This window comes from Xylocopa sonorina, unplaced genomic scaffold (assembly GCF_050948175.1).
Source record: "Xylocopa sonorina isolate GNS202 unplaced genomic scaffold, iyXylSono1_principal scaffold0014, whole genome shotgun sequence".
Classification (NCBI taxonomy): Eukaryota; Metazoa; Arthropoda; class Insecta; order Hymenoptera; family Apidae; genus Xylocopa; species Xylocopa sonorina.
Window position 1 is genome coordinate 4221397 of NW_027490090.1, and position 17912 is coordinate 4239308.

The 17912-nt window shown below is 28.2% G+C and overlaps 1 protein-coding gene across 1 annotated transcript in view; it reads left to right on the forward strand.

Moving 5' to 3' along the window:
- LOC143431706 (WD repeat-containing protein 37-like) overlaps nt 1-17912 on the forward strand; it is a 43717-nt gene that overhangs the window by 768 nt on the left and 25037 nt on the right. Inside the window, exons 2-5 of the mRNA XM_076908646.1 lie at nt 363-488; nt 2277-2528; nt 5474-5693; nt 12537-12824. Of these exons, the coding sequence (XP_076764761.1) occupies nt 363-488; nt 2277-2528; nt 5474-5693; nt 12537-12824 (886 nt within the window). The remainder of the gene's footprint in view (nt 1-362; nt 489-2276; nt 2529-5473; nt 5694-12536; nt 12825-17912) is intronic.

Here is a 17912-nt window from a genome sequence, read left to right on the forward strand (position 1 = left end):
ATTAAAATTAAATTAAGTAATTTTAAAATTAAAAAATACAAAAGTAATTTTACTTTTCAATATTTAATTTAATTCACTTACATTACTATTTATATTAATTAGTTTATTTATTCTTAATAAATACTGAAATAACTATCATTTTCATAAAATTTTATTTATTATTATATTATTATTTATAGGATAAGAAAAAGATTTACTAAGTACAGAATATATTTTAATTAAATATTTATATTTAATTATTGAAATATAAATATCAGTAATAATAATAAAATATTCTAAATTAAATTAGTTAAGATGCTTCAAGAAATTAATTCATATGTTTAATTAGAACCAGTTAACAGTTGTAATATTTGTTAATTTAGTACAAGAGAAGATAGACATCCTTAGTGAGAGGCTCGAAAGGGAATGTTACGGTTCTGGGGAACGGAGCTTGCCTCTTGGAGATGTTGCAGACTTTCCAGATACGAAAGGTCTTTCGAAACAAAAATGTAAGATTATTTATGTATTAATCTATGAATAGTCGCTAAGGTAATTAATATTTTGTGAATGCTAGTATTTTAATAATTTAAATGAAAGTATTTAAACAATTTTATAATTTTAATAAGGCTGATTATTCTCGCAATATGCTCAGTATGTCTAATTTTATTAAATGTAGATGTTCGATTAATTATTTTAATTTAAAATACTTCCTTTTTATTTTATATATTGCATTTCATTTTTGGAATATTTTATATTTATTTTATATATAATATTTATTTTAGAATATTTTTTTTATTTTATATATAATATTTAATTTTTAGAATATTTTATATTTAGTTTAAAATATTCTTTTAATTTAAATATATAATATTTATTTTAGAATATTCTTTTCATTTTATATATTATATTTAATTTTTAGAATATTTTTTTTATTTTATATATTATATTTAATTTTTAAAATATTTTTTTATTTTATATATAATATTTTTTTTCTTCATGTATTCGAAGCACAGAAAAATGTTCTAGAGTGTTGTAAAATATCAAGGTCACAGCTATTTGATTTTGCGATGATCTTGAAGATTCCTGCAAAAGTTACGCATAAATTTTGAATAGAACTTAATATTTTTATAACTGAATTGTTGATGTTTTTGAAAGGCTGCTTATAAATGCATTTCGCGTAGATTATTATTAATTATCAAGCTTTGAAGTTAATGTATGCATACGACTTGCGATTAATAACAAACTTTAAAAACTTAATAATTCTTGTTTATACTACGAAGACCATTTTTTTACATAGTTCATCAGTATGCTCGATGTTAATAGTAATTTAGATAAATGATTCTAAACTTTGGCCAAAAAAAATTACAAGAATGAAAATATAAATAAAAAAATGGAATGCAAATATAAAATATTCTAAATTAAATTAATTAAATAGTTAACAGAAAAATATTGGCAATATTACTATTAAGTAAACCATCGAGTTTTTAATAAATTAATGATTAAAATAATATAAAATTTTTTGAGAAAAATTGGATATTACAAGAATGATATAAATATAAAATATTCTAAATTAAATTAATTAAATAGTTAACAGAAAAATATTGCCAATATTGCTATTAAGTAAACCATCGAGTTTTTAATAAATTAATGATTAAAATAATATAAAATTTTTGGAGAAAAATTGGATGTTACAAGAATGATATAAATATAAAATATTCTAAATTAAATTAATTAAATAGTTAACAGAAAAATATCGCCAATATTGCTATTAAGTAAACCATACGATCAACCAATGACAAAAATGGTATGAAATTTCTTGAGAAAGACTAGATATTACAAGAATAAAAATATAAATAAAAAAATGAAGTATAAACATAAAATATTCTATGAGTATGCTCGATGTTGATGGAAATTTGAATAAGTAATTCTAAACTTTGGCCAGTAATCTGCGTATTAAGCCATTTACTTTTAAAAGTCCACTTCTGTTTAAATTGAGATATTTTTGCGACGCAAGTCTGCGATATAATTTCTGAGAACTAATTTAAATAATTATATAAAATAATGTTATAATTTATAATTTAAAATAATGTTATAATTTAAATAATAATTTAAATATTATAAAAATTTAACTAATTAATCCTTTATTCTCTATATATTCTCGTACGACTAAAAGTGCACAAATAACATCAAATTATTAGCTTCTACTTATCATACGCAAGATCATCTCATTTAAAAATGTAAAGTTATATTAACGTTCCTCCTATTTCGAACATCAGAGCAACGTACACTTTTTCCAGCTATGCCTGGGAACTCAGCGACGAAGACAAAAACAACTTCCAACAAGTTGAAAGCGCAGACCAGCAAAATAGTGTCCAGCTTCAAGACGCCGACTATGAGCTGCAGTATGCAGAGGGAGTATTTCGGCCACCGCGATGGCGTTTGGGAGGTCTCTGTTGGTAGGTCGGGTCAAATCATCGCCACAGCTTCTGCGGATCACAGTGCCAGAGTTTGGGCCATGGATAATGGACGCTGCTTGTTGCAGTACATTGGTATGTTTCTCAGTATATTTTAATCGTATCGGAATTGAGGATTTGGAATTAAGGAAAGTGGATTTTATTCTATGCGATGAACACATCTGTTGAATCGACTCTGGCGAATTTCAAGGCTAACAATTTCTGATTTCTTTTAAGTTTCAAAAATATAAATTTGACAATAATAAATTTGTAATTCTATATTAATTTATGGTATATTGGATTATCCAAAATGACCACTCTTGAGACTTCAATCAAAATTGTTAAATTCCAGGTTATACCAAATTATTTTGTGTTTTGTTGTCCATGATAGATTCTGTATTATTTATAATTAACTGAAAAGAAATATAACGTTTATTTGATCGCCATCTATAGAAATATGTATATAATAAAATGTTGGTAGGTTAAGTGTTGATATACACTATCGTAACATTACATTACTGAACAATATGAAAAAAAAAATGAATTTATCAAAATTGTATGAAGAGTATTAGTTTTCAAGTGTAAGAGTGATTATTATATATATTTCGTGCAAAAATTGGCGTTTTAAATTAATGTATAGTATAATATAATGATTGATGAACGTTTGTGAGCAGCGCATGCGCGGTAGTATATCAGTGTGCGCATGCGCGATAGAGTATTAGTGTATAGACAGTAGCTTACTGGCGTGCGCATGCGTAATAGCGTACCAGTGTACGCATGCGCATGCGCAGTAGAATATTAATGGATACATACTCAGTAGCGTACTGGCGTGCGCATGCGTAGTAACGTATCAGCTGTGTATGCATAGTAGCATACCAGTCTGCGCATGTGTAGTAGTAGTTGTATCAGTCTGCGCATGCGCAACCGGCTAAACGAAGAGTACAACGGTTTTGATTGCAGTTATTGACTTTCATTTGTTATAAGAAATTCACATTGCCAAGTTAAGAGTTAAACCAAGGTTTGAGTTTAGAATTTAACCTCTTCGTCTACAATATTGATACGTCGATCAGATTAAACGTAAACAGTAATATGTAAAAGACGTGAAATAACATGTGTGAGGTACGTAGTACGTTGTTTTATACGCGACGAACATTTATTAATTTTCTTGCTCGAATTTGGACGTACAGATTTAGTTTCTTGAAGAATAGTAGAAAAGTAGCCTTAAAGATGTCTTCAGAAAGGATATCAAGCGTTCACGAGGGCAGTGGAGGTTTTGCTAACCTAGCAAACTATGATTTGATAGATATCTTGAATAGCGATAGCGATATTTTAGTTCCTGTGCGAAAACGTTGGAAATGACTGCTCATTAAAAATAATCACCTCAATCGTCAACAATCACAGGTATGAATTTGAAAAGTAACTAACTAAAACTAGTTGTACCTTACGCATGGATTTACATGTGCGATTTGCACAATTTTAATTGCTCAGCTGAACCATAAAATGCTTAAAGTATGTGTAAGAAATTGAAATGAAACGAGATCAAACAGATGGCTAAATGATTTATAAGCATATTCGTATGTTTTATTTTACTTGCGTTCAACTTATAGGTTCATACAAGAATATCTTAGGCTGTTCGTATTAGCCTCGAGAATATCCTCAACGCAATGGACCATTTGAACGTTTAAGCAAGGCTCCGGAAAGGAAACGCACATGGCCTTCTTCGGCTGTTCATGCATTCCGTTACTCTATATTTATTACAATAAAATGATATATGCGATTTGCAGAGCTTCTAATGCTCAGCTAAACCATAAAATAGCTCAATATGTTGTTTATCGGTTGCACTGTTAGGACTTAATATGTTCCATACTGAGCCATTGGTATTTTAACTAAAAATTGATATGTTTTTACGCAATATTTTATTACATCATTAATGCACGAGTAATGTAGTTATTATTTAGCAATAACACTTCATTCTTTTAATGAAAATAAAATTTATGGACTTAAATTATATATTTGTAGCGAATTAAATAAATATCTCAGTGTGTATCATCGATGGTACGCATGACATGAATAGAAAGTTGAATATAATTAATATATGTTGCATTTATGGTACAAATGGCATGGAACATGTTAAATTATAAGGCAAAGGATTAAATGTAGAGATTCGAGGAATTTTATATTAACACACTGGATAGGACGAGTATTAATAACTTTTTTGTAATGCACTTAATGATTGCTTGCTTTTTCTTATTTAATTAATATTTTATTTCGCATAATTCTTTGTAAGCAATAAAAAGGAAGGTTTGAGGGTCTCAAAAAGTATCATACATTAAAAATTACAAGATAGAAAACTGGATAATAGAATGTTCGTAAACATTATCACACTTTTCTCTTGCTAAGTGAACTCTTAGAACTTCCAAAAATTAATTAAAGAGCTAACTTAAGAATTTCATTTATTAAAACTTGGTCTGTACTTTTGAAATACAATATATTAGCTATTTTTCAAATTTCATTGAAATCACATTATTAATTGCGAAGATATCCCTCGTTTTCTAAAGGGTGAACGTTCTTCATATTTCACTCATGATTTTATCCACCCATGTGTGTTAAATTATAAGACAAGCAGTTAAATATAGGGATTCGAGTAAGTCAATATTAATTCTGACTTTCTATATACGCCAATTTTTACATGAAATATATAATATTGTTTGAACTTCGCTAATTGTATTATACAGCTAAAAATAAGACTAAAATATACAGAAAAAGTTATATAAAAGTTTGTACTTAAAAAAATATGAGACATGAAGGATACGATAATGCTCTCTTTTAATTATTAATCTTGACGATCACTTAACTCTTATTTTAAGTATAAGAAATTGTCAAGAAAAATGCTTGTAAATTTGTACAATGGTTAAATGACCTTTTAATTCCACATTTTTAATTATAAAATTATGTATTGGTGCAATTTTAATGAGAATCGTGGATTTCTTGTATTGTTATTTAATTACTGACAAGTATTAAATATTTAATTCAATTCGCAGGTCATTCTGGCTCAGTAAACTCCGTACGGTTTCATCCTACCAAAGATTTGGCGCTTACGTCGAGTGGAGATAACTCTGCTCATGTGTGGCAAGCTGCCGTTGATTGGGATTTACCCAAAAGGCAGAACTCTTCGGAAGAGCTACCAACGTTGGCATCTGATAAAAATATCAGCGGTGTGACTGCTGTGAACGAAGAGCAAGAAGAGCCTCCAACGCTGAGGTAAGTGCTGTTTTCTTCTTCGATAGATTATGAGAGAGCAGAACTATTATTTACAATTATGACAATATTATTTATCTTATTTATAAATATTTTATTATTATTTAATTGCGTATGCTGATGTACGAAAAAATATTTGTGTTTTCAATAGAAACTCAAGTTTCAATATTGAAGCCTCAAATTTCAAACTTGAAAGCTGAAGCTTTAGGTTGAAAATTTCAAGTTTGAAGCTTCAAGTCTTCAAGCTTGATAGTTGAAGCTTCAAGTTTCAAGCTTGAGAGTTGAAGCTTCAAGTCTCAAATTTCAATATTGAAGCCTCAAGTTTCAAGCTTCTTTCCTTATTGATTAAAATATGCACGACGGCTATAATCGTCATTTGCGTACATATCGCCAAGTATCTGACGGCTATAGACGTCATTTACATCAAAGTGTTAAATTATTATAAAGTACACATTAAATTAAGAAGAACTAACAGTTTTCTAATAAGTATCGTTCGCGAGGATTGTGAGAACGTCCGTGATGGATTGCTTCAACATGTTGACGTAGAAAAACGGATATGAATCTGTTGTTAAGAAATAGAGTCCTGAATATAAACAGCGAAAGAAAGCTATCGGTCGAGTGGTTCTTCAGCTGTTTATACCTGAACGCCTGAAAAGGAAACACGTGCAGACTTTGCGTTGTCATTTTTTTCTTAAGCCAGAGGACTCAAGTGGTTCTTAATTTTTTTGCATTTCAAATAAATGTTCCTCTGGAAATACACAGTATTTTACAGTTTCAAATAATTGTTCCCCTGGAAATAAACAGTATTTTACAGTTTCAAATAGTTGTTCCTCTGGAAATACACAGTATTTTACAGTTTCAAATAGTTGTTCCTCTGGAAATACACAGTATTTTACAGTTTCAAATAATTGTTCCTCTGGAAATACACAGTATTTTACAGTTTCAAATAGTTGTTCCTCTGGAAATACACAGTATTTTACAGTTTCAAATAATTGTTCCTCTGGAAATACACAGTATTTTACAGTTTCAAATAATTGTTCCTCTGGAAATGCACAGTATTTTACAGTTTCAAATTCGCGTGAATTTCTGCTCAATTTGTGGATAAACAATGCACATAGAATTAATAACAACGCTGAGGAATTAATAGTTGCTTTTGCAAGGTTTTATACAGAATGTTCTGTAATTGATGGTATAACTGAAAAGGGGAGTGATTTTAGATGAAAAAATGCGTCGAAAATGTAGAACAACAATTTTTCATTCGAGGCTTCGTTTTCGAGATAATCGACTTTGAATTTTCGTTGGGTATGACTGCGCTTGGTCACTGTAGATCATCGTCTCGATTGAAGTTATGTTGATAAACACTTCCAATGTCACGCATGTTTATAGAAACATAGCCAGATAGGGTCATTTATAGCGCGAAGAAACTTATGCGACACCCTAATACTTGTACAATACAATTATTGTTTCAAATAATAAAATTCATAGTTTTCTATTGCTTTGAGTCATTTATAGGACATTTAGTTAATTTTGAAAATGGTCTAAGTCAATTGAAATTTTAAAGACAACATTTTCGTATAAAATTCACACCAAATTTTCATATTTATAATAAATTTCCATTAATCGAGACTAATAAAATTCTAAATAAAAAGGTCGCATAATGTAAAAATATTTTTTAATTTATTCAAAACAAGAAATATATGACTTGGACCACTTTCATAATTATGGGCACATATGTCTGCCATTTTCAGAAGCAGAATAAACGCTTAAAATTGTGTATTTAGTGATAAAAGCAATCTCATAAATTATTCTTGATAAAAAAATTGTCTTTAAGATTTGGAAGTCGTTTTAAAGGAATATTCTGTTGTATGATAAAAGTACGATATAATTGTGATGTCTACTAAATTGGTTGAAAGTAGTATAACAATTGAAGAAACTTATGTAGATATTCAAGATCTAGTTTAAATGATCAGAGAATTATAAATTTAAATCTAGAAGAAGAGGATATCGTTGCTTGTAATTTCTATTGGTAATAACTAGCATTGCTAATAATCTTTATTGCAAATAGTTTCTATTGACAATAGTTTCGATTACTTATAGTTTCCATAGCTAACAGTTTCTATTGTTAATAATTTTCATTGCTGACAATTATTGCTAATAGTTTCCTTCTTGATAGTTTCTCCTGCTAATAACCTCCTGCAAAATTTCCTATTCATAATAAATTTCCATTAATTGACACTAATAAAATTCTAAATGAAAAGGTGGCATAATGTAAAAATATTTATCAATTTATTCAAATGCAATTCATGAAATATCTCGAAGCAAGAAATATATGACTTAGACCAGTTTCATAATTATGGGCACATATAACAATTGGTAATTACACATAATCATCAGTTTATTACATTTATCGTGACATAAACACATCGCAAGGAAACTAACGCGTAATATTCTGCAATGTCGACAAAGATTAAGTCCTCCACCATATTCTAAGAACGATCAGTAAGGATTCAGCGATCCTCTTTCCAGAGAAGAATAAACATTCGGTTAGAACCGCCTTGCTGCCCCTCTGAAACGAACTCGAGGGCCAATCAGTGACCAGTTTCCACCACCTAATCCCAATACAGAAATCTAACCGTCGTTGAAGTAAATGCTCGTCGTTCTTCAATTCGAGGCAGGCCATCGTCGAGTACAGTTTAGAGAAATGTGCTTTGTGTAATATGTAGAGAATTTTGAGTGAGTACTTCTTTCAATTTTATTATTTTTCTTTTCTTCTTTTTTCATATTTTTTCTTTTCTTTCTTTTTCATATTTTCTCGTATTTTTTCTTTTCGCTTCTTTCACATTTTGTGAATATTGAGGAATTCTAAGAAATGTGTTTCGTGTAATATGTAGAGAATTTTGAGTGAGTACTTCTTTCGATTTTATTATTTTTCTTTTCTTCTTTTTTCATATTTTTTCGCATTTTTTCTTTTCTTTTTTTTTCATATTTTCTCGTATTTTTTCTTTTCGCTTTTTTCACATTTTGTGAATATTGAGGAATTCTAAGAAATGTGTTTCGTGTAATATGTAGAGAATTTTGAGTGAGTACTTCTTTCAATTTTATTATTTTTCTTTTCTGTTTTTTTTCACATTTTTTCTTTTCTTCTTTTTTCATATTTTTTCGTATTTTTTCTTTCCGCTTTTTTCACATTTTGTGAATATTGAGGAATTCTAAGAAATGTGTTTCGTGTAATATGTAGAGAATTTTGAGTGAGTACTTCTTTCAATTTTATTATTTTTCTTTTCTTCTTTTTTCATATTTTTTCGCATTTTTTCTTTTCTTTTTTTTTCATATTTTCTCGTATTTTTTCTTTTCGCTTTTTTCACATTTTGTGAATATTGAGGAATTCTAAGAAATGTGTTTCATGTAATATGTAGAGAATTTTGAGTGAGTACTTCTTTCGATTTTGTTATTTTCCTTTTCTCCTTTTTTCGCATTTTTTCTTTTCTTCTTTCTTCATATTTTTTCTTTTCGTTTTTTTTCATATTTTGTGAATATTGAAGAATTTTGAGCGACTATTTATTTCAATTTTATTATTGTTGCATCGTATTTATTTTAATATTTTCTTCGTAACTGATAGAAATCCTCGTTTCGAATGATCACGTCCGCCATTGCGAGTTGGGAATTAATCAAGTATATTTATATGATCTTCTGATGGCTTTTTTCAAGAATTAACTTGAAGATAAAAGAGAAAGGAACGTCCAGAATCCATTTTGTATTATTATTTTCAATTTTTATTCAAACTAAATATATATTGTATCATTATATTATTATTTTTCATACACTATAGGTGGTTAAAGTAATAAGAATATTCTTGCGCTTCAATGTATTTTTTTATTTGCAAAGTTAAGTCTCTTCGCGTCATTAGAAATGTAATAAACACAGAAATTTAATTTTACTTAATATTAGTAGTAATTGTATATATTGAAGTTTGCAGACTTGCGAGGAATTAAATCGATTCAACGTTAAACAAGTACGCACATAAAGTAGATTTTTTCTAAAATAGCACAGCCAATATACAAGAAACGTATTTAATTTCGAATTATTAAGTATTTATCTTTAAATTAATACCAATATCATAAAAATTGCTCGACTATTTTTTAAATTATGTTACATCAATTTCACTGACCAACAAAAAGCTTAGAAAAATCCTTTTTGTATTTTTTGTTAAAGACTATGTTTTTATTGAATTAAAATGAAAAATTGAATTTGACACTGAAAATTTATTTAAGTTATTACGTTTTTTGCGACCCGCATTTAACGAATAAATTTTCAATGTTAAATTCAAATTTTTTATTTTAATTTAATAAGAACAAAGAGCATATTTTTTAATATCCAAAAAGAGGATATTTTAGCATTTTTTGTACATTGGAATTCAGGTTACATAATCTAAAAAAATAGTGGACCAATTTTTTTGATATTGTTATCAATTTAAATTTAATCTTGCAATTCTCTTCTTCAAAGCTTAAAACTTGCAATTCCTTTCAGAGTAAGTTTGAACCTTGCAATTCTCTTCCTCAAAGTTATAACTTTACAATTCTCTTCTTCAAAGCTTAAAACTTGCAATTCTCTTCGTCAAAGCTTAAACCTTGCAATTCTCTTCTTCAAAGTTATAACTTTACAGTTCTCTTCTTCAAAGATTAAACTTTGCAATTCTCATCCTCAAACCTTAAACTTTGCAATTCTCATCTTCAAAGCTTAAACTTTGAAATACTCATCCTCAAAGATTAAACTTTGCAATACTCATCCTCAAACTTTAAACTTTGCAATATTCATCCTCTAAGCTTAAACTTTGCAATTCTCATCCGCAAAGCTTAAGCTTTGCAATTCTCATCCGCAAAGCTTAAACCTTGCAATTCTCTTCTTCAAAGCTTAAAACTTGCAATTTCCTCCAGAGCAAGCTTAAAACTTTACAATTCTCTTCTTCAAAGCTTAAAACTTGCAATTCTCTTCTTCAAAGCTTGAACCTTGCAATTCTCTTCTTCAAAGCTTAAAGCTTGCATTTCTTTTCAGAACAAGCTTCAACCTTGCAATTCTCTTCAAAGCTTAAAATTTGCAATTCTCTTCTTCAAAGCTTAAACTTTGCAATTCTCTTCTTCAAAGCTTAAAGCTTGCATTTCTTTTCAGAACAAGCTTCAACCTTGCAATTCTCTTCAAAGCTTAAAACTTGCAATTCTTTTCAGAATAAGTTTCAACCTTGCAATTCTCTTCTTTAGAGCTTAAACTTTGCAATTTTCTTCTTCAAAGTTTAACTTCAAATCTAAAACCTTGCTATTTTCTTCTTCGAAACTTAAACTTTGCAATTCTCTTCTTCGAAGCTTAAACCTTACAATTCTCTTCTTCGAAGCTTAAAACTTGCAATTTCCTTCAGAGCAAGCTTAAACCTTGCAAGATTTAAGCTTCGAAGTTAATCTTTGAAGAACAGAATTTCAAGGTTTAAGTTTTGAAGAAGAGAATTGGAAGATTTAAGCTTGCTCTGGAAAGAATAGCAAAGTTTAAGCTTCGAAGGAGAGAATTGGGAGATTCAAGCTTGCTCTTGATAGAATGTTGTGTTTTTGAATTATTTTTCAAACGAAATGCAATTATCAATAATTAACACTTTGACGCACATTTTTGACTTTACAATCGCCCTCAGAAACATTTTTTTTTTTCGATTGTTTATGAGTGCCAGATGAAATCTGGTGTAAGTTGTACGTTTTCAAGTGAAAAATTCACATTTTTCCACAGTTTTTCCCAAAAAAAACTTTCGACGGCTATAACCGTCAGTTGCTCAGCATGCCATTTTTTCTATTTCACGAGTTTCACAACTATACGGAATTTGCTTTACTAATTCAATGAATTTACTTAATTCACGGAAAAATACAGAATAAATGGTTCGTCTTCACAGAATCATCTTTCGACTGTTATAGCAGTCATTTGTCTCTAGATACTCAAATGTTCCAAAGCGAAAAAAAAACAACTAATACGCTGTCTGGCATGCTATCACTTTTTTTCTAGACGCGTTACTCAATAATTTAACAAGTGTACGCGTTAGTATACTTCGTACTAACGCTGTTCTTTTTTTCTTGATTAAAATATGCGCGACGGCTATGACCGTCATTTGCGTACACATCGCCAAGGATCCGACGGCTATAGACGTCATTTACGTCGAAGTGTTAAAATATGCACGACGGCTATAACCGTCATTTGTGTTCACTTATCGCCAAGGTTCTGACGGCTATAGACGTCATTTACGTCTGTTAAAATATACACGACGGCTGTAACCGTCATTTGCGTATTGATCGCCAAGGATCTGACGGCTATAGACGTCATTTCCGTCAAAGTGTTAAAATATGCACGACGGCTATAACCGTCATTTGTGTTCACTTATCGCCAAGGTTCTGACGGCTATAGACGTCATTTACGTCTGTTAAAATATACACGACGGCTATAACCGTCATTTGCGCATTGATCGCCAAGGATCTGACGGCTATAACCGTCATTTGTGTTCACTTCTCGCCAAGGTTCCGACGGCTATAGACGTCATTTACGTCTGTTAAAATATACACGACGGCTGTAACCGTCATTTGAGTATTGATCGCCAAGGACGGCTATAGACGTCATTTAAAAAATACGAAACATCATAAGGCACATGCACCAAAACCTTGTTTAAAGTGTCATTAATTACAACACTCCCCACCAGTTACCAAAATATAATTTATTATAAGAAATACAAATCGTCGAGGATCATTCTCTGTCGAAATTAACTCTTCAACTACAGCAATATTAAATTAAACGTTGAGAAATAACAGATTTGAAATGTTTCAGGACCCCTGTTCGAGAGCTGTTGGGCCATGCAGGCGTCGTTATGGCCGCTGATTGGCTACCTGACGCGGAACAGGTAGTCACAGCTTCCTGGGACAGAACTGCGAATTTCTACGACGTGGAGACTGGAGAAATTATTCATACTTTGTGCGGACACGACCAGGAACTTTCTCACGTGTCGACTCATCACACGCAACGACTTTGCGTTACCTCCAGCAAGGACAGCACCTTCCGTTTGTGGGACTTCCGGGAGCCGATTCACTCCGTTTCCGTTTTCCAAGCGCACACTGAGTAAGTACGTTCGTTATTGTTTAATTGTTTGTGGTACTTGCAATGAAGGATATTGGGTTTTGTAATTTTTTATTTTCAGAAGAATCAGGAATGTTTCATTTCTGATTATTGAATTTTTTTTATTTTGAAAGTTACGGATTCAAATATGAATTTTTAAATTTTTCATTTCAGAAAGCTTGATAAATATTTCATCTGTAATTATTGGAATGTTTTTATTTCAAAAAGCTTGATAAATATTTCATCTATTATTATTGGAATGTTTTTATTTTGAAAGTTATGGATACAAATATGAATTTTAAAATTTTTCATTTCAAAAAGCTTGATAAATATTTCATCTGTAATTATTGGAATGTTTTTATTTCAAAAAGCTTGATAAATATTTCATCTATTATTATTGGAATGTTTTTATTTTGAAAGTTATGGATACAAATGTGAATTTTGTAATTTTTTATGTCAAAAAGGGTGACAAATGTTTCATCTTTAATTATCGAAATGTTCTATTTTGAAATTCATTGATAAAAATATGAAGTCTTGTAATCTTTTATTTCAAAAAGTGTGACAAATGTTTCATCTTTAATTATTGAAATGTTCTATTTTGAAACTCATTGATAAAAATATGAAGTTTTGTCATTTTTCATTTCAAGAAGAATGATGAATGTTTCATTATTGATTATTGAAATGTTTTTCTATTTTGAAAGACATTGAGAAAAATATTAACTTTTGGAATTTGATATTCCAAGAAAAATAACAATTTTTAATTAATCGAATAGTTTAATTTCTAACGTTATTGATAAAAATATTAACTTTTGTAATTTGATATTTCAAGAAGAGTAACAATTTATAATTAATCGAATAGTTTAATTTCCAAAGTTATTAATAAAAATATTAATTTACGTAATTTGATGTTCCAAGAAAAATAACAATTTTTAGTTAATCGAATAGTTTAATTTCCAAAGTTATTAATAAAAATATTAATTTACGTAATTTGATATTCCAAGAAAAATAACAATTTTTAGTTAATCGAATAGTTTAATTTCCAAAGTTATTAATAAAAATATTAATTTACGTAACTTGATATTCCAAGAAAAATAACAATTTTTAGTTAATCGAATAGTTTAATTTCCAAAGTTATTAATAAAAATATTAATTTACGTAATTTTGATATTGTAAGAAGTTTGATAAGTGTTTTATCTTTAATTATTGAAATGTTTTTATCTTCAAAGTTATTGGTAAAAATATTGACTTGTTATGTAATTTATTATTCTAACAAATATAACAATTTTTAATTATTCAAAAATTGTACTTTCAACGCTATTTTAATTTTATAAATTAATAATAATATTTAGAAGCATTAAAAATTCAATTACGTAATTTTTCTGTATAAAAACGAAAAAGAAATACTTTTCTACCTTTCTTACAATTGCTTTCTGTAATACTAATTTCTAATTTAATTTAATATTCCAAGAAGATAGATAAATGTAAATATTTTCAATATTATTTCAATATTATTAAATTAATAATAATATTTAGAAGTATTACAAATCTAATTAACTAATTTTTCTGTATAAAAAGAAATACTTTTCTACCTTTCTTAAAATTGCTTTGTAAAATATTAATTTCTAATTTAATTTAATATTCCAAGAAGATCGATAAATGTGCAATTTTTAATTATTCAAAAGTTTTATTTCCAAGATTATTTTATATTATAAATTAATAATAATATTTAGAAGCATTAAAAATTCAATTGCCTAATTTTTCTGTATAAAAAAGACAAAAAACACTTTTCTATCTTTCTCAAAATTGCTTTCTGAATTTCTAATTTCTAATTTAATTTAATATTCGAAGGAGATCGATAAGTGTTCAGTTTTTATTTATTCAGAAGTTTTATTTTCAACATTATTTTAATATTATTAAATTAATAATAATATTTAGAATTATTATAAATTCAATTATCAACTTTTTCTGCATGAAAAAAAGTACTTTCTACCATTCTTAAAATTGCTTTGCAAAATATTAATTTCTAATTTAATTTAATATTCCAAGAAGATAGATAAATGTTCAATTTTTAATTATTCAAAAGTTTTATTTCCAAGATTATTTTACATTATAAATTAATAATAATATTTAGAAGCATTAAAAATTCAATTACCTAACTTTTCTGTATAAAAAGGACAAAAAACACTTTTCTATCTTTCTTAAAATTGCTTTCTGAATTACTAATTTCTAATTTAATTTAATATTCGAAGGAGATCGATAAGTGTTCAGTTTTTATTTATTCAGAAGTTTTATTTTCAACATTATTTTAATATTATTAAATTAATAATAATATTTGGAATTATTATAAATTCAATTATCAACTTTTTCTGCATGAAAAAAAGTACTTTCTACCATTCTTAAAATTGCTTTGCAAAATATTAATTTCTAATTTAATTTAATATTCCAAGAAGATCGATAAATGTTCAATTTTTAATTATTCAAAAGTTTTATTTCTAAGATTATTTTATATTGTAAATTAATAATAATATTTAGAAGCATTAAAAATTCAATTACCTAATTTTTCTGTATAAAAAAGACAAAAAACACTTTTCTATCTTTCTCAAAATTGCTTTCTGAATTTATAATTTCTAATTTAATTTAATATTCGAAGGAGATCGATAAGTGTTCAGTTTTTATTTATTCAGAAGTTTTATTTTCAACATTATTTTAATATTATTAAATTAATAATAATATTTAGAATTATTATAAATTCAATTATCAACTTTTTCTGCATGAAAAAAAGTACTTTCTACCATTCTTAAAATTGCTTTCTGGAATATTAATTTCTGTAATTTGCTGTTCCAACAAAAATGATACAACAAATTTCTTTAATACATGTTTATGCGTATATTAAATTAAATACGTACTTTTATAATGGCGACGAACTTATAAAGTCGCAAAGCGTATCGAAGTATAATTTTATAAAAAAAAAAAAAAATAAATGGAAAATTTGAACACAATCGTTCAAACTTTATCATTTTACGCTAAATGAAATAAATAACCACCAATATTTGTTATGAAAACAGTCGTTCTCTAAATTCTTAACTCGTGACATTAACGCGTCGCAATTTATTATAAAAAAAAAGAGAACAATGGTTGAAAAAAAAACTTATAAACGTAAAATAGTTAATAATATTCTATCGTTTCCCTTACTATTTTTCTATGCTTTATTATGTCTCTTTAATGCATAATATATGCGTATACGGAAATATAATATTATTAAAATAAATTATTGGGAAATTTGAATGAATTATAAATGAAATAAATAACCAAGCAATATTTTTGTGAGAACACTTGCTCTCGAATATTTTTAACGAATATTTCCTCTAATTTTTTAATATAAACACAAGACTGATTGCTTGTCGCATTCAAAGTTCCAAATACTACTGTCTTCCTGATTTTCATCAGGTAAAAAGGAAGAATATAATGTAATCTTGTTTTTTATCTACAAATTGTACACATAAATTGCAAGAATGCATTTTTCTTAAATAACCGCGCACGTATTCGAATGCATTTGATTCTGGCAGATTAATTGCGCAATAAATTGCCAAAAGTATTGCCTTCTCGACGTTTTTCATCAGCTGTGAAGGAACAATGTAACGTAGTTTCATCTAACGCAGTCTTGTTTTTATTTACAAATTCTGTGTACGTGTTTTACAAGAATGCGTGTCTAAACATTTGTTTTTTTAAATAGCCGCACACGTACTCGAATGCATTTGCTTCTTGCAGATCCATTGTGCGTTAATTGTGTCTCCAAATGCTTAAAATTGGACGCTTGTCTAAACTCTGTAGAATTTAATGTGTCGACGACATTTAATATTTCATCAAAATCATTTGTACAACTCTGAGCTTGCAATGTCCCATAAATTTATACTAAAAAATTGCTTAAAGGCTCGCATGAATTGTACAGGCGTTGAATTAATGCAATTACTGTCTTCTCGTTGAATTGATCCAAAGAAATTCTCAATGCAATCTTGATTTAATCTTTCTTCAGTCATATTAAAAGAAGAGATCATTGGTTGAAGTTTTCTGGACTTAATTGTTGCCAACTTGACGGATCTGGAGATATTGCTTCAGAATGCTTTACAGTAATCGTCGTTTGATGCTTGACTGCAAATAATGTCTTAGTTTTAACGTTCTTGTTGCTTAATAACAACTTTTTTAATACCTAGAACCCCATTTTGCGTCTTCTGTTGACTCTGTCTCTTAAAATTTGGCTACAAGTTACAATATTAGAGTAATTAGAAGAAATGTGAGGTATTAAAATGTCGTTGGAGGTTTCTCTGAGTGGAAATAATGCTTCTACTGTTTTTCAGATAAGAATTTACAATTGTTTTGCATTGTTTTGCAAACGTGTGTCTGTATTTTAATTGTAGAAAGAGAAACTCGATGGATATTAATTGCAGAAAGAATGATTAAGACTTAAAGTGCCACGTTGTACCATTTCAGAATTCTCCAAAGGATGTTCGTGGAATTTAAAATCGTATCAGTTTTGGCGATTATTGCCTGCAATGATTCTTGGTTTTGATATTAATGTTCTCGTTTCAACATCCTTTATTGTTTCTTGGTTGTCGACTCTATGCAATTGAATGTGTCAACGACATTTAATATTTCATCAAAATCATTTGTACAATTTTCATTTTCTGAATGTTCCACAATCTTCATACTAAAGAGTTTTTTGAATGCACGCATAAATTGTACAGGTGTTGGGTTGATGCAATTACCACATTGTTGACGAATTCATCGAGAAAAATTCTCGATGCAATCTTGATTTAATCTGCGTGGTTGCAAATATGGAAAGTTATGACTTTTAATACTTCTCAAAGATAAATAACGCTATTAATTGTTATCTGCCAGCAGTTAAAAGTGGCAATGACTTATGCAAAAATTCTCGCAATCTTGTACGCGTTTATCATTGCTACCAATTACTTTTATATTATGTAAAAATAGCAATGATTTGCGTAAAAAATCTGTCTGTCTTTTACTTTCAACAAAGACTTTACGCAATGTTCTTTAGAATTAGTTGTGGTCAACGAATTTAAAATATCAAAT